This window comes from Pseudochaenichthys georgianus, chromosome 9 (genome assembly GCF_902827115.2).
Source record: "Pseudochaenichthys georgianus chromosome 9, fPseGeo1.2, whole genome shotgun sequence".
In the NCBI taxonomy this organism is placed as follows: Eukaryota; Metazoa; Chordata; class Actinopteri; order Perciformes; family Channichthyidae; genus Pseudochaenichthys; species Pseudochaenichthys georgianus.
Window position 1 is genome coordinate 3,610,152 of NC_047511.1, and position 27,749 is coordinate 3,637,900.

The 27,749-nt window shown below is 42.6% G+C and overlaps 2 protein-coding genes across 7 annotated transcripts; both read left to right on the forward strand.

Moving 5' to 3' along the window:
- Nucleotides 1-3,525: 3,525 nt before the first annotated feature.
- LOC117452813 (VIP36-like protein) lies at nt 3,526-13,744 on the forward strand. 2 transcript variants are annotated; one of them, XM_034091586.2, is made up of 8 exons: nt 3,526-3,764; nt 4,940-5,058; nt 5,300-5,417; nt 5,798-5,880; nt 8,031-8,192; nt 10,643-10,757; nt 10,844-10,963; nt 12,470-13,744. In XM_034091586.2, exons 1-8 carry the CDS (start codon nt 3,560-3,562, stop codon nt 12,610-12,612), a joined length of 1,065 nt encoding a protein of 354 aa, XP_033947477.1. In that variant the 5' UTR covers nt 3,526-3,559; the 3' UTR covers nt 12,613-13,744. The 2 variants fall into 2 exon arrangements, with proteins under 2 accessions (XP_033947477.1, XP_033947478.1); XM_034091587.2 differs by having other exon boundaries at nt 8,034-8,192.
- Nucleotides 13,745-14,357: 613 nt separating this feature from the next.
- On the forward strand, nt 14,358-25,343 carry LOC117451995 (leukocyte surface antigen CD53-like). 5 transcript variants are annotated; one of them, XM_071204241.1, is made up of 9 exons: nt 14,358-14,607; nt 16,014-16,086; nt 16,623-16,712; nt 19,042-19,230; nt 19,578-19,652; nt 20,345-20,455; nt 22,685-22,792; nt 23,475-23,558; nt 24,326-25,342. In XM_071204241.1, exons 3-9 carry the CDS (start codon nt 16,650-16,652, stop codon nt 24,392-24,394), a joined length of 699 nt encoding a protein of 232 aa, XP_071060342.1. In that variant the 5' UTR covers nt 14,358-14,607; nt 16,014-16,086; nt 16,623-16,649; the 3' UTR covers nt 24,395-25,342. The 5 variants fall into 5 exon arrangements, with proteins under 5 accessions (XP_071060342.1, XP_033946283.1, XP_033946282.1 ...); XM_034090392.2 differs by lacking the exon at nt 14,358-14,607 and having other exon boundaries at nt 14,616-16,086; nt 19,042-19,164; nt 24,326-25,343; XM_034090391.2 differs by lacking the exon at nt 14,358-14,607 and having other exon boundaries at nt 14,616-16,086.
- Nucleotides 25,344-27,749: the final 2,406 nt, after the last annotated feature.

The following is a 27,749-nucleotide window of genomic DNA, read 5'->3' on the forward strand; positions in this document are numbered from 1 at the left end:
CACAACTTGTGATCAGAACACAGCAACGATAAGACTTATTTTCCGATTTGGTCCCGTACAGCTAATTTTGTTGTTGTTGTTTGTTGTCATTTTGGCGCGAGTTCTGATCTCTCAGTGATGATACTAATACCTGTAGAATCTGTGGGATCTCAGCTTGCTAATCGATATCTTGTCTGTGCAGATACGATAAGTATTAAGGGTATTTTAACGTGAGTTTTGTGCTAAGCGTGTTAGCATTTTTCGCTCAGGGCTAATTCAGAGCCTTTGATATTACCTTTATGTTTTGTTTAGCTAACATTTTTTAATATTGTCTGATAGCTGAGTTTCTTCACGTTAAGTGGATATGACACATTCATAGTTTGTTAAATGTTAAGAAGCCCTCAGACCAGTGGCGGCTGGTGGAAAATATTTTTGGTGGAGCTGTTGATATAGTGAGTAAACATTTTTTTTTTGGGAGAAATGACCCCTTAAATTAGGACTTCTGGTGATGTAATGGCGCGTTTCCAGTGCAGCGCGGAGCTCGCTTTAATGCTGCGTTCAGACCGGACGCGATGCGAATATTCGCTTCGCTCTAAACGCTCCTATCGCATCGCTCTAGTCGCTCGAGTTTCACCGCGGCTGCCAGCTGTGTTTACTCGCATCATTCAAACAAGACGCACTGGCTCGGGAGCTACAACTACAACAAAATGAACATATTTTAGTGTGATTAAATTGTAATACACGTTTCAAAATGATGCCGAAGTAACAACATACTGATACCGGTTAGTAAAAACCATGAATTAATGCTTTGACAAGTCTGCAGACAGACGGCAGGCGAAAAACCTTTTAGAATGCTTGTTTTCTGAATGGAGCTTGGCTAAGCTAAGGTTATATCCGACCGTCCACACTCACAACAACGGCCTATACAGACATAAATAAACCAGCGACTGTATTCTCCATGACACAGACAGTCTGTGGTTTGTACTTGTTTAACTTTTGTCTAGTTTCTGAACAGATCGTATCTGATCGTATCTGTTTGAAGAGCAAGCATGGGAAACAAAAGATAGCATTTACCTGTTTGCATCATTTGCATCCAGCTAGCCATGTGAGAAGCCTTGTTGATACGTTGTCTTTTTCAAGAGCTTGCTGTGATATATACAAATCGGGTTGGTCCGGTCCAAGGTCTTTAAGTATCAATTTATCTCCCAAACTTCTCCTTTCGAAAGGATTGGAGAGTAGCTCTTGCACGGAATTGGGTGCGGACCGAGGTCCGCCGACTCCACCTGCACACCATTCTCATCCAACTACTGCGTCACCTTGGTCACTCACGAGTCTAAACAACAACTCACGTAAGCAACGTGGGCTCCAACGTGAGCGCCCTCGTGACCAAAATATTTGACGGCGCTGATTGGCTGAAATTATGTTTCGGCGGCACAGTTTACTATTGAGACTTTTGCAACGTGCTGGTTGCTGCTGCTTGGCTCGGGGGCTCTGCCCCGTAATGATAAACTAATGCCATGGGCAAGGCCAGGCAGGAAACATGTGACTTATCAGTAACTTTAGACATCGTAACACAATTTTAAACGAGATTTTATTGTAGATTATACATTTTAGTGATACCAATTGTATGATATTTAAATAAAAATATAAAATATTTTTTTTAGTATGTGGGAAGAGGCGGGGAGGCGCCCCTAGCGCCCCTATGGGCCGTCCGCTACTGCCTCAGATGCTGTTTCTTGCAAGATGTTGCGTTTTGCCCGCGGGCCTTGAGGTTTAATGTATGGTTCCAGCACAATGAGGGGATTATTGAGACATGAGATGCCAGGAGATGGAGCAATTTTCCACCAAATAACTCAGGACCCCTGACAGAGTCTTCTTTCACTCAGGCTTGCAGACCATTGGATGTAGGTCATCACCAAACCTGCTGCATTCTAGGAATGTATTGTGGTAATACTTTTCTAAAACATAAGGACTAAAATAAGGACATTTTGGTGCTTTATGAAATTTACAATTCAAGCCTGAGATAATATAAACAATAATACATGCCGCAATGGATATGGACGTTTGACCTGAATAGGTTTGAAAATATGTTAAGAGAGGATTGCAATAATAGTGGGCTTATAGTTAAATATAAAAACAATATTTTAGTTATAATACAGTCCATTATTATTAGGCTGGCATCCATCCTATATTTGTAATGTTACAATAAATAATTTGTAGCTATTGTTCCTTTTCATTGCGAGTAGAATACCAACTTTATTAGCCAAATATCCTTACAAATCTGAATGTAATGGTTAACCAGATAGTCACGGCATTATTTCCTACCCCCTGGATTTTAAAGTGACGTGTAACTCCCAATCCCCCTTGAAAAAGGTAAGAAAGAAACAAAACGTTTATTTTAAGCAGAGGCACAGAAAACGGCAGTGGAGGCAGGAAGCTGGCTGGCACGGAGACGTCAGGGACAGGAGGCAAACATCCAGGCGAAGAGATCACAGGGACGAGGAGAGCAGCCAGCGAGCCACACCGGAGGGTCGAACACAAAGGAATGATCTGGCAGGGAATTGGCAAGAGGACTGGGCTTGTATGTCAACAGGTGAAGTGGTGAGTGGAAACAGGTGTGCCTCGTCTGCTGCTGGGAGGAGCCAGCCAAGTCCCTGTCACACACCAGCCCTGCAGAGGAACACAGAGAAGGGAGGGTGAGACAGAAGAAAAAACACAAAAAGAGCACACAACAAAAGCAAAACTAAACTGAATCATCACAACAAGCAGGTTATCACTGTACTATGTGAAGTTAGCATCTGTCAACAGAATTGAGTGAAACAGGCTTTACGTATGTATCTTTGGCAGCTATTTAAAACGGCCAGGTGCTCTTTGAAACCCAGCTCTAAATCCAAGCAAACTAAAATCTAACACTTGCTTTAATTACATAAATAGTTTTGTCACCATCTATTTTTATTTAATTGTATGGGTTTTTATTTTATTGCTTTATTTATTGTATAGGTTTTTATATGTTATCGTATTTTTACATTACATTACATGACATGTTACTTGTTAGACGCTTTTATCCAAAGTGACTTACACTCTCAATACTGTGGGCAATCCCCACAGGAGCCATTTGGGGTGAAGTGTCTGAGGGACACAACGACATGCTGACTGCAGTGGGGTTTGAACCTGTGCTCCCCTGATCCGAACACCAAGACCCAAACCACTGCGCCACAGCCGGTTTTCTCTTCCTTTATTTAACCGAGAGGGATCTTTTTTTTTATTATACCTTTTACCTCCTGTGTCCCTTGAATTGTTAAACTGTTATGTTTCTATTCTGCATTTGTGCTAAAAGGTTTTAACATCTGGCCAGTGGAATTCTTGTTGAAGCTGCTCTACAAATAAAGCTTTATTATTAACACTGGTCTTAATTGTAAATTGTTATTCTGAATACACTGATTAAACCATAGACTGTAATGGCTATCTATATTCATTTAATCAAGTTGGTCAAAGAGCTTTTATTTTGGAAAGTAAAAACCGGAAGTAGGATGTTAGGAAAGTCACGTGACTGAGAGTAGTTTGAAGTGGGAGTGTAAAGATGGTCGCCACTGTCACCGAGTCAAATCTGGGTCTATTGAGGAGTTTCTTTTTTTTATGTCCAATGTTTCATTTAAAAAACATCCGTAAAACAACATGTCTGTTTCTTACCGTCTGCCTATTAATGAGCCCGTCGTTGGCTGAAGACCAGGAATTTATAGAAGACTTTTTGAAGCGAGAATACTCTCTTGCAAAACCGTACCGTGGTAAGTTTACAGTGACTCAATTAAACCAGGATAATTAGCTAACAAGTGATACTAAGCTAAACTGAGCTAATGTTAGTAGCGTGAATTAGCATGTATCTCAACCTAGCCACATGGCTGTATAAGCTGCTGAGTGTAATCATTAACTCAGAAGAACGCTGCCGTTAAGCCGCTGGTTATTATTAATCTTAACTAGAGGCTCAATAAGGACCATTAGAGCTAACTAACGTGACTATTAACCCGAAACAATAGCTGTTTCAGATGGCATGTATAGAGCTCAGTCACACCTAACCCAGCGAAGCATGACATATTTCCTTTGTGTCATATATGCCAAATCTACCATAAAAAAACATCAGATGTGGGTGAACTACTCAGATATTTTACTTGAGTAAATGTTAAACTACAGTGTAGGAATACTCTGTTACAAGTTAGAGTCCTGCAATCAATTATTACTCAAGTAAAGGTACAAAAGTATTAGCATCAAAATATACTTACCAAAAGTAAAAGTAGTCATTATGCAGATTGGTCCACTTCAGAATAATATATATGATGTGTTTTATAATGATTGATCATGAAAGTGTTCTCAAAGCTGGTGAAGGTGCAGCTAGTCTGAATGGCTTTGTAGACTGCAGGGTAGCTGGTGGATTTACTCCAGGTGGAACTAAAGTCTGATTCAACACTTAATGAAGATTATATTTCATATCATTCATCCACATCTGTAAAGTAACTAAAGGTACTAAATCAATGTGGTGAAGTAAAAGTACATGATTTATCTCTGAATTGTAGTGGAGTAAAAGTACAAAGTAGCAAACAATTGAAATAGTAAAGTATAAGTCCCTCAATTGTACATAAGTACAGTATTTGAGTAAATGTACTTAGTTACTTTACACCGCTGCCATTAACCAAAAAACAATGGCCGTTTCAGATAGCATGTATACACTTGAGTTTACACTTAACCCAGCTTAGCACTAATATTGCTATATTCCGAATTGACTATGATAACATGATGTTTAGAGATCTGGAGTTAGTGTTTAGCTGATGTGTATTTTCCCGTTCAAGTACAATTAAATAGAATACACAGCATTTAGAGCGATTTCTGTTCTGCTGCGTTGTTCATTGACTTTAGTTTGAAAGGGACAGATGGAGCTCACGGGGATATCAATGCTACTGTGTTGCAGGCTTGGGTCTCTCCAGTTCGTCCCAGTGGGATCTCATGGGCACTGCTATGGTTACACCTGATCATGTGAGGCTGACCCCGGACCTGCAGAGCAGACAGGGAGCCGTGTGGAGTCGAATCGTAAGTCCAAACACATGAGCAGACATCCCACACCCTGCCCTCTCACCATCTGCCTCACTGTGACACAGTAACTCTGACATGGCCTTGTTAACATAACCACTCACCATCACCTTGGTATGATAGTAAGATAAGAAATGTTAAACCATAAGGGTTAAGCTTGTTTCTCAATTCCGTTGACAAATGTTGTCGTCTCCAAATATACAATAATAACCTGCTTGTCTTCATTGCGGTCTCTTTCCAGCCGTTTTTCGAGCGCGACTGGGAGCTTAAGGTGCAATTCAAAATCCACGGCGTTGGAAAGAAGAATTTGAATGGGGACGGCATGGCTATCTGGTTAACCAAAGATCGCATGCAGAACGGTAGGCGGACTGGATCAAGGCGAGACGTGAACATGCTGGAAATGATTTCATGTAATGTGAAAACAAACGGGATGGACCCCCGTTTTCACATCTCGTTTTTTGAAATGAGTTTCCCCACTCATAGGTGCATGCTTTCCTGATGAGATTTCAAACTACATGTTTTTATTAAGCTTGTAGCTTTTATTAAATCTAAAACATTCCCTTGATTATTTTTTCTCAGCATTTTGAAAGCTGTGACAGCATGGCGTACATTTGGCAACTGACAAAGCCAAAAGATGGCGTGTCAAGTTCCCAGATAATATCAATCCCGTCTGTATGAGTGCATAAGCCTTCTTCATAGGCCTCTAACAAGCAACTCAAATAATCTGTGCACTTTGCAGGTCCTGTGTTCGGCAACATGGATCAGTTTGTTGGACTTGGAATACTTTTGGACACTTACCCCAATGCTGACAAGACCCATGATGTGAGTGACAGTTGGAAGAAGCTTTTGTAAAGTGCCTGAGTTATTGTCCTGCTGGTATCTTTTGTTGAGTGAAAGCATCTCTCTCTGCAACCCTCTCCAGTGCGCCGAGGACACGGCGGTGAACTCATTTCAGCCATCTGTTTATTCATAATCTTCACCAGTGCACCCCCCTATGTTGTTCTGTCACAAACCTCAGCCCTTCCCCTCATCGTCACATTGGGGATATGCGCCTATAGCACTGTCTAGCTGGGCCATTTCATTTAGCTCTGTTCAAGAGGTCGTGTTATTGAAAATCTGACGTCCGCTCATCATTTTGAAAGATTAGAACACTGACTGTGGCAATCTACCGTACCTTCGAAGCCACTCGGTGCGTCTCCTCAGCGGCCCTCCTGCTGCAGGACTTCCTCTCGTGTTGTTGTCAGGATTGGTCAATCAAATGCACCGCTGAGAGATTTTTGGAACAATGCCGTAGTGTTTTAATCAGTGTTGTGCTAGTTACTGAAAACCAGTAACTAGTTACCATGACTAGTTACTGCTTTTCAAAAGTAACTCAGTGACTTTACTGATTACTTACACCAGAAAGTAATGCGTTACTGTGAAAAGTAACGTTTTAGTTACTTAAAAAAGGGCTCCCATTATATGAATGCCCTTATAGCCTTAATTTCAGTACTGTTATTGCATTGGAGAACAATACAATCTGTTGATCAACTTGACATGCACTATATGCAATCTGGATAGCATCGATATTAGCTGGCTTTCCATGTTTGTATATTCTTTCTCCAGGTAGTTGGAAAACGTTTTCCGTCCCATATGCCGGTGTGCCGCCCGGACATGCTATCATGCTAACTAGCTCCCTGAAAGCGGGTGACTCCACTGTAGCAATAGCCTGCATGTGTTCTACAACATACCGTGCAATGGCTCTATCGACTTTTCCCTGGCTAGCAGTCCCTCGGTTAAAATCCAGCCGCTGTTGCTTAGGTGCAGGTGGAGGTGGAGTGGCGTCGGCTGAGTCTCTGTGGTCTTAGCTACTAGCTTCGTCCCAGCATGTTGTCTCTGCAGATGTTTTAAGAGATTTGAATGACTGGTTTGGGCAGTAGATAGGCTCTTTGACCCGCCAGGACACAACTTACATTTAACTAAAACGTTCTTTTCTTTGTGCTCGATAAAAGTGAAATAGTGAGAATATCTCCAGGTGGAGAAACTTGACTTGAGCTCCGCCGCTGCCATGATAGTCTTGTTAGTAAACAACACAAACACGCCCACAGCCCGTCTCCGCATGTGACACAGGAAGTATCTAAGTACATTTATTCAAGTACTGTACTTAAGTACAGTTCTCATCTCTGTTCGCCTGGCTGTTGACTATATAAAAAAACTAACGCAGTAACGGAGTAACGCACCATGTAGTAACGGTAACTGAGTTACTGAGTACTAGTTACTGCCAAAAATAACGGCGTTAGTCCCAACACTGGTTTTAAGCGGCCTCCCTGTTGCTGCAGGGAGAAATAAATAATTGTATCTGACTTGCATGTGTTGCTGTAAACAACATTTGCGTGCAATCTCTTTTCATTTATTTTTCTCCATGTCCTTATTCATGCATAAACTCAAAGCTTCTTTTGTATATTTCCATAAAGAGGCTTTTGTAGAAGTTATTATTCAGGAATTTGTGCTCATGTTAAGTTGGCGCGAGGTTCTGGAGTTGAAAGGCAGTTCATCATTTTGTGTTATTAAGATGTATCCGTTTCCCTTGCACAAAAGACTAATAACAACAAGAAAACACTGGAAGCTGCATTGAGCGTAACGTTGTAAGAGTGGGGTGGGGACACTTTCTTCAGATTCTCAAAGTGTACAATTCTTTGTGCACACCCTTCTACTGATCGTTTTTAACAGATGATCCGAATGCAAAGTGGAAGGGACAAAATTGTCCATTTCCAAAAGTGGAGGGGACATGTCCCCAGCGTCCCTAGTGAAAATGGTGATGGCCTATGGGAAGCGGCATCGGCTAAATTGTTGTTTTAAACACCGGTAATGGCTAAGAAACATGACTAGTTTTGATTGGTCAGGGCCGGCTGGTGTCTGCTGCAACAGAAATAACAGTGTGGTGTGCAGCAGCAGGTGTCTGTGTGGAGTCTAAACCCTTGTCTCCCCCTCAGAAGTCTTTCCCCTACGTGTCCTTGATGCTGGGGAACGGGACTCTGTCATATGACCACGATTCTGACGGACGGCACACTGAGCTGGGAGGATGCACGGCGATGGTGCGCAATGCGATCTACGACACGTTCCTCCTCGTCAGATACTCAAAAAACAGACTCAAGGTATGAAAGCCACAAAGTGAGGTGGGATTATCTTCACGTGTTGAATTGGTAGACATTTGTATTCATACACACATAGTCGTGTAGAAATAAAAACACACCACTAATATTGTGGATAGGGTTTCTATCCCAAGGATGGCCTTTTAAGTGAATCCATTATTACATTTGACGAATGTGTCTTCTATGTGGCTGTGTACAAAAGCGTCATGGTTTTCATGTAAACCAGTTAGGATGTTCACACAGGTTCACAAATCTAAATCTGCCCATCCATTCTAAAACTTAGAAAGGTCATGCTTTCACTGCTGTTTATTTAATGATAGGCATTGTGTCTGGGTTGTGATGTTAAAAGTTGAATCTCTAGAGGTTAAGGTTGTAACAATCGGCTTATATTTTTAACCGAGTTACCACTGAAAGGTTTCAGGAGCTACTGGGGTGTTCTAACCCAGGCCAAGGGAGGGGCTGATGAAATGAATGTGTAATATAAATCAGGGGTTCCCACCCCCGGGACGTGTTACTGCCCACCCCCCGGGAGGTGTTACTGCCCACCCCCCGGGAGGTGTTACTGCCCACCCCCCGGGAGGTGTTACTGCCCACCCCCCGGGACGTGTTACTGCCCACCCCCCGGGACGTGTTACTGCCCACCCCCCGGGACGTGTTACTGCCTACCCCCCGGGAGGTGTTACTGCCCACCCCCCGGGAGGTGTTACTGCCCACCCCCCGGGAGGTGTTACTGCCCACCCCCCGGGAGGTGTTACTGCCCACCCCCGGGAGGTGTTACTGCCGGGCTGCGGAATAGCTGTGAGTTTATCGTAATATTTTTTAATCGAAAAATATCCAAGTTACTCACCGGCTGCCGAAAAGTTAAGAAATAAATTCTTAACCCTTGAGGTATTACCAACACTTAGCTAAACACTGTAAGGGAAGTTTCTGTGTAGCGATGCAGTGGAGTCACCGACTCAGGAAGGAGACACGGTGGAGCAGGAGCTTCGATGTCGAACACTGCAGGTTTATTTGGAGTTACGGCCGGAGGATTCACATCACAAGTCACAGCAGTCACGGTCTGACTGCACGGGTGGTTGCCACGCCAACTGTGGAGCGCCTCTCTCTCGTTAGCCCATTGAACTGGTTTCACAGAGAGTAATCAACATATTTTGATAAGGTAGTTTAACCAGTTGGGCACACTGAGTCACTTATGGCCTCGAAGATGTCATACCTTGGAGTCCACAAACAACAAAGAAGGAAGTGTCCCAGTGCGCCCACAACAACAGACCACCTGTGACCTAGTGTCTACCGGTCACAGAATGGGAACAATAACATTATGGCTGAAGCAGCCTGTGTCCTTAAAGGAGATAAACAGACATCAGGGTTGGTCCTGTACGTCCTATCTAGGAGTCTAGGTCAATCATTTCCCTAACACACACTGCAAGTCTGCCCACATGTAGGTGCTGTTTACATGAGAACGCAAACGGTTGCATCCGCTACTTTTCTGATTCGTATAGCCCGTTCGTTCACACGAGGCCGTAACGGAAACGCGGAAACGGACCCCCAAACGATAACGGGTCCCAAGGTGGATAGATCTGCAACCGGAACGCTCTGGGGGGGAAACGGCTCCGTGTGTACGCCCTATCCAATCATTTCCTGATAACGATGAAGCCATAGCCCCACCTCTCCCCACCTCTGCTGCTCACTGCTGTAGCATGGACAGTAGCTACTGACCATGCTACAGATGTTAGTGCAACATCTACAGCTCCTCCACCACAACCATCAGCAACAAGTGGCCATGGAGAACTAATGAACTACATGTTGCTAAATCCACCGCGGGGCATAAACAGAAGGGCAACCATGGCAACCATGCTCGGGGGTCTTCTTCCCTGCTTTTGGTGTATTTTGTGGCGGAAGTTACAGCGCCACTTACAGGCCTGGCATATGTACTACAGCGTCTCCAGTGCTCCCGAGCGATCTCATGTGAACGGAAGACCTTTTGGATATCGTATTCGGTTTGTTTGTTTCGTTTGCGTGTAAATGGGGTCTTACACAGTTCCCTCCAGCACACTGCTAGGTTATTTCTCCCTCTGGCTCCTAGCAAACAAAAGCTAACAAACAAACAATTCCCTCTCCCTTTGTTCCCAAGGGAACCCCTGGATTCACACCCGATTAGTGCCTATAGAGAGATGACGGGTCAAAGCAGGGCAGAGAGGGACACACATTTGTCACACTGAGAAAACTGAAACATTGTCTTTAATAAAACATGTGGTTGGTTGAAAGCCATAATATTAAGTTTAAATAAACAATATTTGGTTCAGCTTAATATTATTGCTTTCAACTAACCTAAAACAGTTATGTGTAATCTGTTCACATGATACATTTAAAGTTTGAGTTTTTCAGTGCACAAAGTGTGTATATAGATAACTACTAGCATAGGGTAATTCATTATGAGCCTTCTCCCCCTCCAGCTCATGGTGGACGTAGATGGTAAGCAGGAATGGAAAGACTGTGCGGACGTCACAGGACTCAGACTTCCTCCTGGATACTTCTTCGGAGCCTCCTCTGCCACCGGAGACCTGTCCGGTAAGAACTCTCAGGAATCATCTGAAGGATGCTCTCACACTGCGACCCTGTTTATTTACTGGTTAATGTTGTGCGTGTTGCTCTAGATAACCATGACATCATCTCCATGAAGTTGTACCAGCTGACAATAGAGAGGAGTCTTGAAGAGGAGCAGGAAGAAGAGGACGTGACTGTCCCCAGAGTGGACGACATGGACCAGTTCACAGGTTGGTGCACCTAGATTCCATACTGTAGCAACTTATTCCGTCATACAAGTAGCTGAAGACTTTCATTTGTGGTTTCTCGCAACTTCCTTTGTTTGGTGTGATAATCAATGTTAAAGCAGCAGAGGCTAAAATGGCCTTTAAACCCTTGAAGGAGTCCAGAAATGACCCATATTGCAATTTGGTAGCCTTTTTAATTAGGCTTCCCCTTCTTCGGAAATGATAATATGTTTCAGAGAAACCTTTAGACTTATTATAGAATAATATTATCATAGCTAAGTTACAAAGTACAAATAGGGATACTGTACTGATAGACGTGTGTTGTTTATGGTGTCGAGTAATTACCCTTTTGTTCACTTAAACAATGAAAGCATCATTTACTAAATAATAATCCACTAACATTTTAGATTGGCAAAAAAATCAAGTTCAAGATCATCAGGATGTTCTTAGACTTCAGAAAGATTCTTCTGGAACCAGCAAAGACATTATGAAACTGATCTCCCGTCGCGACGACACTGAAACTCGGTTGTAAAGTCAGTGGACCTTAAACTTGATGTAAAAACTGTGACGGAGTGGCTCAGGGGGGATGGGTTTTTGTAGGCCGACCTGTAAGTTGGCATCACGGTGGCTCCCTCGACAAAAAGCACGGGGGTCTTTCCGTTCGATTTGGGATAACTGGAGAAAACAACATCTTACAAATGTATGATACTTTGAAGATAGTGATACTATGATTTTCGAAGCGTAATTGCAAGAAGATCGAATCTCTAAAGGAACTTCATCCCTATCGCATGACTTCACGTCACCACTGCTAAAGGCGGCTAATGTTCGGCAAGATGTCACCGAGCGGTCCCATTTACACACTTGTTGCCAACCTCCCTTCTACATGACGCATAAAAGCTCCTGACATTCACTAGTGAGGAATTTACTGACGCATTCTTCTGCATCGAACAAAACGTGAACATCAGACAACTGAAACCAAACACAGCAGAATGCTCACTAACTCGTTCACTATAACACAACACAAAGGGGCTTTATTGGCATGCCCACATATTACACATGGCATTGCCAAAGCATTCCGCACAAGGCGTTATAACGGAACAAAAAGAAACACTAAACATACATGTCAACAATAAATGTGGCATCACAGCAAAACATGCTGTGCATGCCATTCCTGCACCACTACTTGGTAACCGTGTTTCTGGAAGACTTGAAGAATCTGCTGAACTTTAGGTATTCACTTTCTCAGCATGATGCCAACTTAATATTATTGCTTTCATCTTACCTGATAGTTATGTGACATTTGTTGACATAATGCATTTAAGTAAATTCAACGTTTCATTTTGTTCAGTGCAGTAGGATGACTAAATGTCATTGTTCCGACCTTAAACCCACCATTAAGGGACGAGGACCAGGTGTTCTCTCGGTACCCCCTTTAATGGGGAGAACTACAAAGGTAAATTAACACCTGTGTCATTTCTAACGGCTTTTTTTGGTGCTGTTTCTCTACAGTGGAGATCCAGGAGGAAAGCATGAGCGGAGTCCAGTTCTTCTTCACCGTCCTCTTCTCCATCCTGGGCCTGGGGGTGCTGGCAGTCGTAGGGCTCGTTGTTTACGGCCGCTGGAAGGAAAACCGACGCAAGCGCTTCTATTGATCAGAGAGCAAGCGTCCGTTTCTTAATCCACATCCACTAAAAACAATGCCCAGACTGCCATAGCTTTACGGAACCATAGCATCTGATGAACTGTTGGGTCTGAGGCCACGAGCCACGAGAACATAAAGTGCCGCGAACACGTGAGCCAGCTGTGAAATGTTTGTGTGTTATGGAAGATTGATGAGACAAAGCTGCTTTGTGTTGAAATATGCTCATCTCAAGCACTGACCGAGATGCTGTAGATTTAAAATAATCCTATGAGTTTCTGATGCTGCCTACAGGAAGAGACAAACGTGAACCTCAAAATCCCAGACGCTGTGTGTAGTTCACGTCCTCTGACGGGAGTTTCTGCAGTCGCGTAGTGACCTCTGACGGCCACTCGGGGCTGCTGTAATCCGACTACAGACCAGCAGCCCTGTGGGTCATTCAGCACTTCCTCTAGCTGGACTCAAAGCGCCCGTGTATTTAAGATAACATATTTTGTTAGCTGTTTGCAAAGGACTGCTATTGAAACAGGAAGTGCCTAGCTCTCACTCTGTTCCAGTCTTACTTCCTGTTGAGTTCTTTGGCTTCATTGACTACTGCACTGAAAACTGCACAACGCCCATTTAATGTCTAACTACTGTCGAATATGATCTGTGTGTTAATCCGTGTAGAAGAACAAGTAGCTTAAAACAGAGCACCAGCACTCAATTTATTCAAATGTAATCCGCTTTTATTGTTTGGCCATTGCCCCGAAAAGCGTTCCGCTCCTAACATTCACATGTTGGCAGGATATTTGTATTTAACTCTTCAATCTTATGTATTCTTGCAGATACATTTTTATTATCACGCTTAGTTAGAACTGCACCAACAAACCTGCTTCTTTAAGTTTTGCAGACGGGTTTTAATAATGTCGTCACTCTCAAAGGGTTAATGGTTTACTTATGTTTTCCTCTGATGTCTAACGAGGTGCTTTTTGTTCTTCAGTTTGTCCACCTGATCCCGTTCACCCGTCTCCATGGTGTCAAACAACCTTAAATGGATCATTTGATAAATAATCTCAATACAATTCTGCTTCCGATATAAACCCATGTGAGAATAAACTGTGATTCAAGAGCTCTTAATTTTTCAGTAAAGGTTTTTATTGAGACTTGTTTTGTTTTCCTTTCTCTCTCTCCAACTGTTTGAATCAATACTGTATTCATGTTTTTTTAAATAGGACATATGCTAATTTCCAGGTTCCTATTTGTATGTCGTGTCTCTACAGTGACATGCTCTAATGTGCTGCAGCACCTCTTTTCACCCTCTGTCTGAAACCAGAGCCCAGTCTGCTCTGATTGGTTAGCTGGCATAAAGTAACTAGATCAACTCAAGTGCTGTAAGGTAACATGTTGAGGGACTTGTACTAAACTTACTTTGTACTTCTTCTCCACTGCATGCATTTATTACCTTTAGTTACTTTACAGATGTGGATGAGTGATGTGAAATCTAATCGACTCTTAAATCCGACTTTAGTTCCACCTGGAGTCAATCCACAAGCGTGTGGGTCGAATGATGAAACGCAGGGATTTTAGGATTTGCAAGGCAAGGCCATTTTATTTCTATAGCATCACAAGGCATTTCAAAGTGGTTTACAAAAATACATGACATTAGGAGCATTAAATAATTGTTCAGCGGAAACACGTTCTAAAATGACATTTAAAAAACGTCATTAAAAAGCAAAGATAATAAAATGTGAATAACACAGGTATAAAATACATGGATAAAAGTTACAGTGCAGTCTAAGATGTGAATAGTTCAATTAAAAGCAGCGACAAAAAGAAAAGTCTTCTTGCTGGATTTGAAAGTAGTCAGAGTTGCAGCGGACCTGCAGGTTTCTGGGAGTTTGTTCCAGATGTTTGGAGCATAATAACTGAACGCTGCTTCTCCATGTTTAGTTCTGACTCTGGGGACAGGAAGCTGACCAGTCCCTGAAGACCTGAGAGATCTGGATGGTTCATCATTTAGCAGGAGGTCAGAAATGTATTTTGGGCCTAAACCATTCAGTGCTTTATAAACCAGCAGCAGTATTTTGAAATCTATTCTTTGACACACAGGAAGCCAGTGTAAAGACTTCAGAACAGGACTGATGTGATCCACTTTCTTAGTGTTAGTGAGGACTCGAGCTGCAGCGTTCTGAATCAGCTGCAGCTTCCTAATAGATTCTTTAGTGAGACCTGTGAAGACACCATTGCAGTAGTCCAGTCTACTGAAGATAAAAGCATGGACACGTTTCCCCATTTACATGCACTAAAACCTATATAACACACTACAGGAGGAACCACAAAAAGCATAATCTTGTATGGCTCTTATATTCAATAAAGAAAAACAGACAGAAGGCAGCAGGTTCTCTTTAGATTAAGATAATATTTGTGTATAAGTCTACATAGTTGTGTAAGAAGTCTTACTCAATGCGCTTATAATGAAAACCTGACTTCTCTCTCCGCGGCTGCTCTTCACTGCTATGGTTGTGTGGACGCCCCTCCCTCCTCTTCACTGCTATGGTGGTGTGGACGCCCCTCCCTCCTCTTCACTGCTATGGTGGTGTGGACGCCCCTCCCTCCTCTTCACTGCTATGGTGGTGTGGACGCCCCTCCCTCCTCTTCACTGCTATGGTTGTGTGGACGCCCCTCCCTCCTCTTCACTGCTATGGTTGTGTGGACGCCCCTCCCTCCTCTTCACTGCTATGGTGGTGTGGACGCCCATCCCTCCTCTTCACTGCTATGGTGGTGTGGACGCCCCTCCCTCCTCTTCACTGCTATGGTTGTGTGGACGCCCCTCCCTCCTCTTCACTGCTATGGTTGTGTGGACGCCCCTCCCTCCTCTTCACTGCTATGGTGGTGTGGACGCCCCTCCCTCCTCTTCACTGCTATGGTTGTGTGGACGCCCCTCCCTCCTCTTCACTGCTATGGTTGTGTGGACGCCCCTCCCTCCTCTTCACTGCTATGGTGGTGTGGACGCCCATCCCTCCTCTTCACTGCTATGGTGGTGTGGACGCCCCTCCCTCCTCTTCACTGCTATGGTTGTGTGGACGCCCCTCCCTCCTCTTCACTGCTATGGTTGTGTGGACGCCCCTCCCTCCTCTTCACTGTTATGGTGGTGTGGACGCCCCTCCCTCCTCTTCACTGCTATGGTTGTGTGGACGCCCCTCCCTCCTCTTCACTGCTATGGTTGTGTGGACGCCCCTCCCTCCTCTTCACTGTTATGGTGGTGTGGACGCCCCTCCCTCCTCTTCACTGCTATGGTGGTGTGGACGCCCCTCCCTCCTCTTCACTGTTGATCATGAAGATACTTCTTGCTGCCAGTTGGTAGACAGAAGCCTCAGTTGTCTTTCCTCCTCCTTCTTTTCCCTCTTCCTCTTCATACCTGTCTGTCGTCAGTTAACACTGGGAATGTTAGGAACAACACCAAAATACTGCTCCCTGGAACACTGCTGGACACAGTGTAGTTAAGGTAAGCCCTCGGATATTTAATCATTATCAGGTATAGCACTATGTAACTGTTTTAAGTAATATGTGTTTGTACAAAAACACCTTTATTTGAAGCAAAGGACATACAATTGATGTAAATGATATCCAGTAGTGAAGGTATTTACGCTATAGTGGTAGCTCAGCTTTCATATAAAAACTACTGAGACAAAAAGAAGACATATTTAAGAGAACAAGCTTTTTGTGAACAACATGTCAGTGTGGGAGTTGTAGAGAAGAGTTTAGGGCAGTATCCAGTACTGACCACATTCTCACACATTCAGGGCAAACTTGCAACAAATAGGAGATAAGAGCAGATAATAATGATTCACTGATCTCGAATAGGTCACATGGGCCATTGTGCCTCATGGCTCAGTGTTGCCATATCAAACAGAGGTGTCCTGTAAACACCCGGCCATCATGCCGCTGCCTCACTTGTGCTCCTGCTCGGGGTTTGCAGGATATCTGACCGACTGATCCAAAATCTAAGTCTAACTTGTATTTTTTCAAAAACTTTTGCAGTTCTTACAGAGAGGATTATCAGGAAGGATGAATCGCTCGTGTGTAAACTGCTTGAAGTCTTTGGTGCTAAGTCTCAACTTCCTGTGCTGGGTAGGTGCTTAACGTCCCATCCACACTGCAGCTTTAACCAGGACTGAAGAAGCTCAGTCCAGGCCCACATTTTTGGTGTGGACCTTTTATTTTTCTGTGGTAGAACATGTGATGATGCTGAAGACCTTTAGGACACTTTAGGAAGTCTTGCTGACACCTGGCTCCTCAGGTTGTATGAGAACGAATATAAAACATGAGCTGACCAACTAAGGGTGACTTCAACACTGAGTGACGGTGTACTGCCAACTACCGCCGACCTCCGCATCAAAAGTCCTACAGCAGGTCGATAGAGGGCTGAACAATGTTACAGATGCTCACACTTACAGTGCACAAGGCCGGATTAGTACCTCCAGGGGCCCCTGGGCACTTAGCACTCATGCCCCCCCCAACCCACGTACCAACCATACAGTCTATGGTACCAACAAGTAACACCACGCCTACCCAATCCTACCAACATGACCAATATTTAGAATGTTCATTCAATCTGGCATGTCAAATCGCACACCTATTTGTCAAAAACAGGGACGCAGCCACACAGTTCAACCAAAGTAGGTCTAGCCTTTTGCCCTTTCAGTCAAAAATCACAAGACAAAGATACAATGGATAAGATCTCAAGACAGTGTATGGCTCAAGAAGACCTGGGTAATATCAATCAAAACTTAGTCAGAGCAGCAAGTATACTACAAGTATACAAGGAGTTCTATTAGTCACAAACATTGAGAGTTACAAAAGTAAAATATGTAGTGAAATTGTGTGGTTGCTGTGATTTGGCTATACACCGCCGTAGTAATAAAGTTGAGCGCATACATAGTGAGACCTACAGTACAGAGACCTACAGTAATTTGACCCTATAGAGAAGCTGTGTTAATTATGACGAAGAGTGAGTGTCATTTAAAACAAAGTATGATGAGTGAGGTTGTGCCCGGGAAAAAAAAATATATATATTTTTTGTATCTTGTCACTGAGGGCCCTCTTTGCTCAAGGGCCCCTGGGCACTTGCCCAGGTTGCCCATATGGTTAATCCGGCCTTGACAGTGCATCAACATGAAACAACACATTAGCAGTGGTGGATAGTAACAAAGTACATTTACTCAAGTAATGTACTTAAGTCCAATTTTGAGGTACTTGTACTTTACCAGTTTAGTAAAGTACCTCTAATTTTATAAACCAATAATGTACTTTTTACTCCACCACATTTATTTGACAGCTTTTACTTATACATTCTAAATAAAAATCAATGATTAAAGGTGGGGTAGGCTATGTAATTTTGGAGAAACCCGCTCGAGTGCGGTAGAATTTGAAACTACCTAGCCGAAAAAAATCTGCCTCTTCCTTACAGAGCCCCTCCTCCAACAGAGCGTTCCATGGAATATAACAAAAAGTGTTTCTGAAATAAATAAAATAGCCCACCTTTAAAGGTGGGATTTGTAAGTTTGAGAAACCGGCTCGATATACACTTTTTGTTATATTCCATGGAGTGCTCTTAACATCCCGATAGCAATGAATATCTGAAGTGCTTTGACTAAAAATCCATACAAAAATGTCCTCTCTGGAAGCCGTGGTACTGTAAAAAGCACGACCAATCATCTGAGCCGGCCCGGCTAAAATAACTGGATGGCCTACCTGCCTGTCAGCCTTCCATCTGGGCACAAGCTTATCTCGTGCCCTCATTGGTCATGTGCGCGTTCGTGTGTGTTGGAGGAGGGGCTCTGTGAGGAAGTGGCAGATTTTTTCCGGCTGTGTATTTTCAAATTCTAGCGCACTCGAGCCGGTTTCTCCAGAATTACCCCACCTAAAGGTGGGGTAGGTACGTTTGAGAAATTAATGATACGATAATACGATAATTTTGTACTTTGAATGCAGGACTTTTACTTGTAACAAACTTGTGAATTATTGCTACTTTTACTTTGGTAACACATCTGAGTAATTCTTCCACCACTGCATATCAGAATAATGCACCTGATTAAAACCAGAAGGAATCACGTTTCTCGCAGACTACCTCATTGCAACACGCCCCAAAAACTGACAAATCCAAAGAAAAGAAAATCAGCTAGCAGTCGGTTGGCAGTTCACTCCCAGCTTTGGGAGTAACACATTCCATCTAACAAGATTGTGTAATTAGGATACAAAATATGGTCAATCTATTCCTTAACATTTATATATTAAAAAGTTGTAGTAATGTTAGTAAACTAAAAAGAACAAACAGTAGGATAGTGATCAGATTCAGTTTCATCTTTTTAAGCTGTACAGTTCTGGAGGCTAACACGTTTTAAATACCATGAATTAAGATATGGAAGTTCTGTTATTCTGTTGTGTGTGTGTGTTGCAGCTGTGCAGTGCGTTTGTGGTGGCGTTCGGGGAGTTCCAGATGATTCACTCCAAGTTCGCCTCCCTCGTCACCTCCTTCTGGCCCATCTACCCCGCCAACACGCTGGTGGTCACCGGCACCATCGTGAGCTGTGTGTGTTACCTGGGAATGTTAGGAGGCATGAAAGAGAACCGCTGCATGCTCATCAGTGTGAGCAGGCCTGATTTACACCATCACAGCTCTTCACTTGTCTTCTAGTCGCCCTCACAGGGAAATATGTACAGATACAAATTGTGTGAAAGATAATACCAAAAGAAAAATGATAGTCCTTTTCCCAGCCCTCTTGCCATTTCACAATAATCATATTGATGTTTGTTACAAATCTTCTGAGTTCATCTATCACGCACATTTCAGCATAACAATTTATAGGAAAACGTTTTTATTTTTAGACTTTATCGTATTGACGGTTTCATTCTATACACACTTGCTTTTATATGCATATTGCAAACTGAATCTTATAGGGTAAACCATGTTGAATGTGATTTGCACTACTCCAGTTTTTCGTCCTGCTGTTCGTCCTGATGCTGGTGGAGCTGGCCATGGCCTGTGTGTTCCTGGTGTACAGCCGCAAGGTAGGAACCGCCGTACAACACCATACAGTGCTTATGTCCAACATAATGACAAGAGGTCTGATCTGATTCACGCCTCCAGTCATTTGGAACATTTTTACTTCATACAGTTTGATGTCTGATTTTTTAAAACTGTACTTTTCCAAAAAGCTGTTTTCCATCTGGCAAGGACCACTGCTGGTCTCCCACTTACTTGAAAGAGCCCTATCCCACTTTGTAGGGTTTCCCTTTCCTCTAGTCGTGTGTTATATAGCTTTTCTGCATGCATATGGTTAAAAGCCCTGTGTTCCCTCCAGAGGGAGTTTGTCTCCCCCCCCATCCACCTGCCTGTTACTTTTGTAACATTATGCAACACTCATGCATCTATTAGCTAGCGCTCCAACATTGTGCGTGATGGGCGAAGCATATCTAAGTGGTTGACCAATCACAACAGAGCCGGCCAGCTAACCAATCAGAGCAGACTGGGCTCTGGTTTCAGACAGAGGGTGAAAAGAGGTGCTGCAGCACAGGCAGTGAGAGAAAGAAAGAGCTTTCTGAACATTAAAGCACGGAGACACGTCCCAGGAGAGACACTACAGGCTGATGTGAAGCTGAAATGAAAGGGGGCCCTTTAATGAAACTAGATGCCATTGTCTTTATGGTCCACGAGGCAGCAGTACATTGCAGATCATTTAACCTGCCTGTCTGTTGTGCAGATTGACGCTTACTTTGAAGAAGACCTGATGCGGAGCTTGGACATCTACAGACAGTCCAGCTCAGAAAACAACACGGACATCAAAAAGGACTTTGATGCCGTCCAGCACTTGGTAAATGATACGCCAGTCTCTTTGATCCAATGAAGTCCATTGCTGTTTGTCTTTGTAACCGTCCTGTGGTCTCTTGTTGGCAGTGCTGTTAGCCTAGCCTTCAGCACCCAGTTCTGATGGTATCAGCTGATGAAATGGGCCTGGACCAGGACCAGCTCTCTATCCTATTCTATTATCCATTCACTCCTAACACGTGACTGAAACGCAACGTTGTGAACACAAACAACATCTGATTCAGAACGTTTTGGAAAATAAAACAGCAACTTTGGATTTAGGCAACACAATTACAACTTTTCTAGGTTTAGACAATACAACTACAAGTTATTAACATTTAATCAACTATAACAATAACACATTTTGAAAGAAATTTGACTTTGTAACATTTGAAATACCAAATGTAGGTTATTTAAACCCCCACTCACTCAGTAAATATAAAATTATACAAAAAATAGTTTATTTGCAGTAATCTTCTATGGAGTATTTTGTAACAGGTGACTTCCTCCAGCACGCCTGTCATAATATTTCCAATCACTAGAGGTCAGTGTCATCTTCCTCTATTACTTCTTCTGGTGCTCAATTGCGTATACAGTTGATAAAACCTTCTATATGTACAGTCGCAGGCCCCTTCTGACCCGCGTCTCTGAGGCTGATGACCCCTAATAACTGTCATTTATTCGGTTCAAAATATCAGGACCAGGAAACCAGCTGACCGAGAACCAGATCCCAACCACGTTCATCAATAGTTGGATAAGCAATAGTCACATATGACTTCACATTGATAACACGCTCTGATGAAGGACAAACGATAAAGAGCGTTTCATTGAATAAAACAAAAAGAGAACACGTTGAAGCCTCAGTGCAGGAATAAGATCTGCAGCTCGCCCAGAGGAGTGCAATGTACATCTCCCCCTGTGGGACTAATGGGATTTCTCATTCTGAGAGGTGCTCTTTAATATTGATTCCAAATAGGTTCAGTATGCTCAAAGTAAGAAACCCCTCATTCAGAGGATCCAAGGCAGCACATAAGTCTCGAAGGGGAGCTCCTGGCTGAATCTGCTTTAGGTGGAAAGGATCAGGACCTACTTTTATCTAACTCTAATAAAAGGGCATCGTCACACTCTGATGGGCCCAAAAGGAAATGCAACAAGCTTCTCTGAATGTATAATAAGTATCTACTCCATACTCCCTGCACATGCACAACATGTGATCTGGATTACCTTAAAGGTCCCATGTCATGCTTTTCCGGTTATCACCCGTCCCCTCGTGTGTTATGAAGGTTCTTATGCATGTAAACGGTGTGCAGAGTCAAACCCCTCAAAGTACACCCTGTAGCGAGTACAACTCTAACACAGCCTCCCCAAAACGTCTCGTTGTTGGAGATACGTCACTGTCCATTTGATTCTTCCGGGTACGCATGATGTCAACCCGTACCCGGAACGAAATGGACCAATCCGTGGAGCCGTTACGTTACGTCCGCGGAGCCGTTACGTTAAGCCCCTGCTGATTGGTCCAAATTGACCAATCCACGACTTCCTCACACACAGAGTGCAGTGCAGCTCAGCTGATCTCTCCTCCCTGGCTGCAGGCTGATAACAGACAGTTGGGATCGCGGTGACATTCTCTCTGCAGACCCATTCTCACAGCGTCTATCAACCTTTTTCTGACTCAATATCAAGCCACACTTATTGTGTTTACTTCGGCTGTGACTTTGTGTGTGCTCAGGGTGAGTTTGGCTGTGTTTCGATGTGTATCGCTAAACAAGGAAATCACACCTCCACGGAGCTTAGCGCGATTCACAACGTCCCGACCAATCAGAGCACACTGGGCTCACAGGGAGGGGGGGGGCTGGAGCTATTGGAGCTCCAACGAGCCGTTAAAGGCAGAGAGTGACGTTCAGTGAATACACGTAGTTTACAGAGATGCTGTGAGGAACCAATGAATGTGAGTTTGGAACATTGCACAGTATAAATCTATTCTAGTAGAGCTCAACAATGGAATTATGATCAGTGGAAATGGCCATGACATGGGACCTTTAAATAAGCTACCGTGGAAATATGAATTGTGACATTCAGCTACAATGAATGGAGAAAGGGAAAATATAACAAGTAAGGGACTGCTACACCTTATACGATATGTTCAATGTCTTTGTGATTTGAGTATTGGCTTTCCTTTCGCCACTGCTCAACTGAAAGAAAAGTTCATTCTATTGAAGTGAGGTTTTGTGTACAGTTTAGGTGCTGTGGAGTTCATGGTGAAGCAGACTGGAAGGGCGACACTCCAATATCCTGTTGTACCGAGGACCCCTGTAACACCATCAAGCCTCCCAACTGGCCAGAGGTACTGACTGTCCATCACATGGTATCATCTCTGCGTCACAGCTCAAGACAGAAGCACAATACGATGCTGATGACATCGTTTTCTTAGGAATACGCATTGTACGAAGTCCCTTTACAAAAAGCAATGGGATTTTGAATGATTGCAGAAAATGAGATCACGCTTTTTGTTCTGCTCCACATATGAACACTTTTTATGATTTTTAAAGCAGTTGACAGTAAAAAGCCAACGTTAGGCATCACGGTCGCATGGCTGTGCACCGTTAAGCTAAAAGGCGCTAACGTTTAGTATTCTTTTAGTCACTTGTTTTGTATAACACATAGAAGCTTCATGAGTAAGGTATTTACTGACGTTTTGACTTAAAACAAACATGAGCATTTCTTCAACGTGTGCTGACCACAGATCTTATTGCAAGAATCAAACTAAAAACACGTTCAGAAACACATTGACTCTGAGACGGGTGCACCGCATGGGGTCCTTTCATAACTCCTTTCTGAGCTTTAGGACGTATTCCTCCACCACTCGATAGGCCTACTCTCTGGGGTTGTTTTTCCAAAATGCTTTGCTCTAAAGTAGTAAGTACTCTGTTGCTGTTACTGTACTTCTTTTCTTGGTGTAACTGCAGGCAGTATGTTGCTGTAAACACTACGCCAATTGTCTTTGTGTGGACTCTTTTGTCTCTCAGGGTTGTCTTGTGAAACTGAGGGACTGGTTTGCCAGTAACTATGTCAGCACGGGCGCAGGTGTTGTCACCCTGTTTATCATCCAGGTACAGTACTCAGTCTTCCTCAGTGAGAACAAAGACTGCCACGTGAGAAACAGTAAGCGGTGCATTATTGACTAGAAGCTGCTTAATACTCTGTGTGTGAGAGATATACATTTTAACAACTGAAAAACTGAAACATTGACTTTAATTAAATGTATTATGTCAACAGATTTCACATGACTGTATTACTCGAAAGCAATAATATTAAGTTTAAATAAAAATACGAGGTTCAACGTTATATTATTGCTTTCAACTAACCTAATACAGTTATGTGAAATGTGTTGACATTTACATTGAATGTGTATGTTTCAGTGGTTAATGACTGATATCCCCTCCGCCATCCACCACTGTTGCTTTGGCGGACATGCTAGCAAACAGTTAGCATTCACGTCTCTATGGTTACTTAATGCTCAGCTATGTTCAAAAGCTAGTGTCTAACAGTTTGCTAGGCAACGGGTTGGCTTTATCAGAGATTCTTGTTAAATACTGTTGATGAGAACGGTAGGAGTGAAGCAAACAGTTTGCTGAAAGACACTAAAATGCTCTCGACAGCTTAAACACACCTTATCATGCACATACTAATGTCATCTGTTGTGAAAACATTAACATATTGAAGAGAGGCGCTTTAAGGTGTCACATGTGCACAGTGCCGCATGTTCTGTACATGGCAGAACGATGTACAGTATGATCTTTCCTAGTTTTCTTTTGAGCTTGTTCATGTTTTTCACATTGTAGTTAAACAATTGTTTCTTTATCTTCCTTGTTCACAGTTCATTTGCCTGTCCATCACCGTGCCTCTCTTTTGCCACATGAGTCGAAGTGGGTTGGGATACAAGTGAAAAGAGCCAGGAAACACATCTCCAATGCACAGTGGCTTCCTGCATGTCAACCCGTCGTTTTTCCTCTCAACATTTGAGCCACCTGTGACCCGCAGAAGAAAAAGCCCTCGTCCCAGAGATAGGCTGAGGAAGCTCATCAAACGTATCGCGATGTCCTGGGAGGGGACAGAGCATTGAGTGTGACACACTCTGAATAGCAATATCTACAAATGTTTTAATGTAATGCCATGAATTTGTTGGACTTCTTCTCGCCCACACTGAAACGTTGACTTCATTTAAATGTATTATATCAACACATTCCACATAACTGTATTAGGATAGTTGAAAGCAATGATATTAAGTTGAACCTAATATTCTTTAGTAAAACGTCATATTATTGCTTTCAACTAACCTAATAAAGTTATGTTTGACATTAAAGGCAACAATTCATTTGGTTAATCCCCAATTTAGACTCAATTATATTCACCACTTTGGACACATGCCCTTTGCAGAGCATTTTAAACTATGGACTTAAGCTAAGACATGTCTTGGACATTTTGAAAACATCCTCTCAATGTAAGAAAGTGTTGTTATTATTAGGGTTAACTGTTAGGCAGGAGAATTTCTAGTTGCAGTGAAATTATTTTAAATGTTTCTTACTTAGATGGATAGATAGATATAATGATAGATACACTGTATACAATTCTGTACAACAAACTAAAATATGTGCTTGTAACTCAATTTAATTGTTTTTCAAATGTTTGAATTGCTTTTCTTCTTTTATTATAATTGTTTTCGGTCGGTTACACTCTTCGATTATTATTGATCCTGTCTGTTATGTAGTGGCTTAAGGATACACATGATGCATCTGTCACTAATTCGGCTGAGCAAAAGGATGTAGATTCAAATATAGGACATTTTTTAGCAATTAACACAAATATCTGTAACAAGGTTTTCTAACTAGTATCATAAACATGTTTTTTCCCCAGACCGGGGCCCCATGTAGCTTGTTTAAAATACATCTAAAAGTTTTCGCTTACAGCTTTCTGCATTGTATGCGGGGAAAAACAGGTTCACACGTTCAGTGCAAGCATATTCCCCATTTAGCACAGAGTTACTTCAAGCCAGATACTTAGATCTTAATACGGCTCTGCCTATTTCTCTCCATCTCTGCCTATTTCTCTCCATCTCTGCCCTTACATTTCTCAGGGCCTATGTGTCCTCCATTTTCAGGTGAAACAAAGCGGGTCATGGCACAGCTGCCTTCAGAACATAGCTGTGCACTGTGCATGCTGCCACTTGGCCAATTGTTCCCCTAAGATATCAGACATGTGCAAACATGGGACGCGTCTCAACAGGAAATTGGATCAATGTGCAGGTGACCTGCTCATTCTCAAAGACCACCACGTATGCCTTTGTTGAATCGCCCCAAGAAAACAATTATCTTGCTTTCTTCTTATACCTTCCTTATTGACAGACTATTTCAATAGAAGTCACTTTTGTCATTACATTTATTTTGTGGTATCTTGTCTTTCTTGGCCTTTTTCCTGCATACTGTGACATTTTAGATCAGCTTTATGATCAGCATTTTCTTACATATCTACTGAAGACTGATATTTACCAAGCCCCCATGGAAGTGCGCAGGCTGTTGATGTTCGTAGTGGCCAAATGGTGGCACTTCCGTTCTTGTCCCTGACGTCATTTGGCCCCTCACATTCGGAAAGAGACGCTCTATGTTAGCGCTCTTTTGCCAAATTAACTACGCAGTACGAATGCTTTTATAGCCCTTAGTTAAACAATTAGGGTCTTACTCTTAAAGTTGTTAAATGTGCTAAAAGAGTTATTTCCCTCTCCATTCATTTGACTGAGCCGGGAAAGAAAGCCCACATGCAGCACTCTTTAATCTGCAGGCACTCCACCTTTAGCTTCATTCAAATGAATGAGCAGATCCCGCCTCCAACGCCGTATCCACTTCTCTTTATACATCAGTGATATTTACAGAAGTATAGATATCTGCGTCTGTGACAAGGGTCACGCGTGACATGTGCTTACCCATGTGACATGTCACGTGACATGGGTAAATATTTCCAAGAGTTGAACTTCTTAGCTTTTCAAGAAATGAGCGCCCCTCAAATTCGGTACACCAACATTCGCAACATTGTTTTTCGAACTCAAGAGTTTAAAATCACAAGTTCAAATAATTACAAAATACTTTAAGTTTGAAACCAAAGTCCCTCTTTTAAAATGTTACAAATCACCTGATTGTAAGGAGAAGCCACATTGTCAATAGAACTTTATGTGGACACAATGGGAGCATTCAGCTAAAAAGAAACACTGCGAGCAGCGAGGAATATTATAGTCTGTTGTTGATGCAGCCTCCAGGTGGACAGCCCTGATCGAAACGCATGGTAATTAGAGAGGATTTACATAGTAATAAACTAACTCACTCTATCCCCACTGGCACTTTGGCCAAATGATCTCTTGATTGACAGGTGGATATATGACAGTCAGCAGTTGAGGAGTTTTTTTACTTGAATCTGCCCTCGCTGAATCACATTAACCTGTTAAACCCCGAGCCTGTTTTTCAGGCTCGAAAATGACATTCCCAGAACAAATGACTATAACTTCACTTCTAAAAGGTTTATATGAATAATTGTTGTTATCAAATCAAGGTTACATCTGTGAGTTGGATGTAGAAGTGTCAGGATCAATATAGATTTTTCTGTGTCAGAGTAAATTCAGATGGAACATAGCAAAAAAATGTAAATTCCTGTCTCCGCCTAAAGAAAACCCATTACTTATAGTGAAGACCAACCTTGAATGATGGGTTAGTAGCCTAAAAGCTTTAGGAATCCAAAGTATAACATAATAAGTACCCTGTATCAAGATTGAGGCAAAACAAGTGACATTTGACCTTTTTAGAGAGGTTTATGAAAACTCCAAAAAGACAAGTAACACTATTTAGCATTTTGCCTAATCATTCCTGTAGCTTCTTGGCTAAGCTAACACTGTGATGCAGTTCCATCAAACACAAAAGTAATATATAAAAAAGGATAATATTGGACTATAAAGGAATAATATTACACCAAATAAATAAGTAAACACATGTATATATTCATTCACTGGCCATTCATTTAGAAAATGTAACTCCAAAAAGACAAGTAACACTATTTAGCATTTTTCCTAATCATTCCTGTAGCTTCTTGGCTAAGCTAGCACTGTGATGCAGTTTCACCAAACACATAAGTAATATATAAAAACAGAGAGATTACATACCTTTCCCGTGGTGGAAGTTCAACATCCGAGTCACTACTGTCCGGATCCAGGTCTGGCTGGAGGAGATCTTCATCATCCGACGAAGAGTCATCTGGTATGA

What these genes read in the sequence shown, in the direction of transcription:
- LOC117452813 (XM_034091586.2), top strand. Translation starts at nt 3,560, where the DNA reads ATGGTCGCCACTGTCACCGAGTCAAATCTGGGTCTATTGAGGAGTTTC. An exon ending in TGCCACCGGAGACCTGTCCG is followed by an intron (nt 10,758 to 10,843) that starts GTAAGAACTCTC and finishes GTGTTGCTCTAG; the next exon opens with ATAACCATGACATCATCTCC. An exon ending in CGACATGGACCAGTTCACAG is followed by an intron (nt 10,964 to 12,469) that starts GTTGGTGCACCT and finishes GTTTCTCTACAG; the next exon opens with TGGAGATCCAGGAGGAAAGC.
- LOC117451995 (XM_071204240.1), top strand. Translation starts at nt 15,135, where the DNA reads ATGGTGGTGTGGACGCCCCTCCCTCCTCTTCACTGCTATGGTGGTGTG.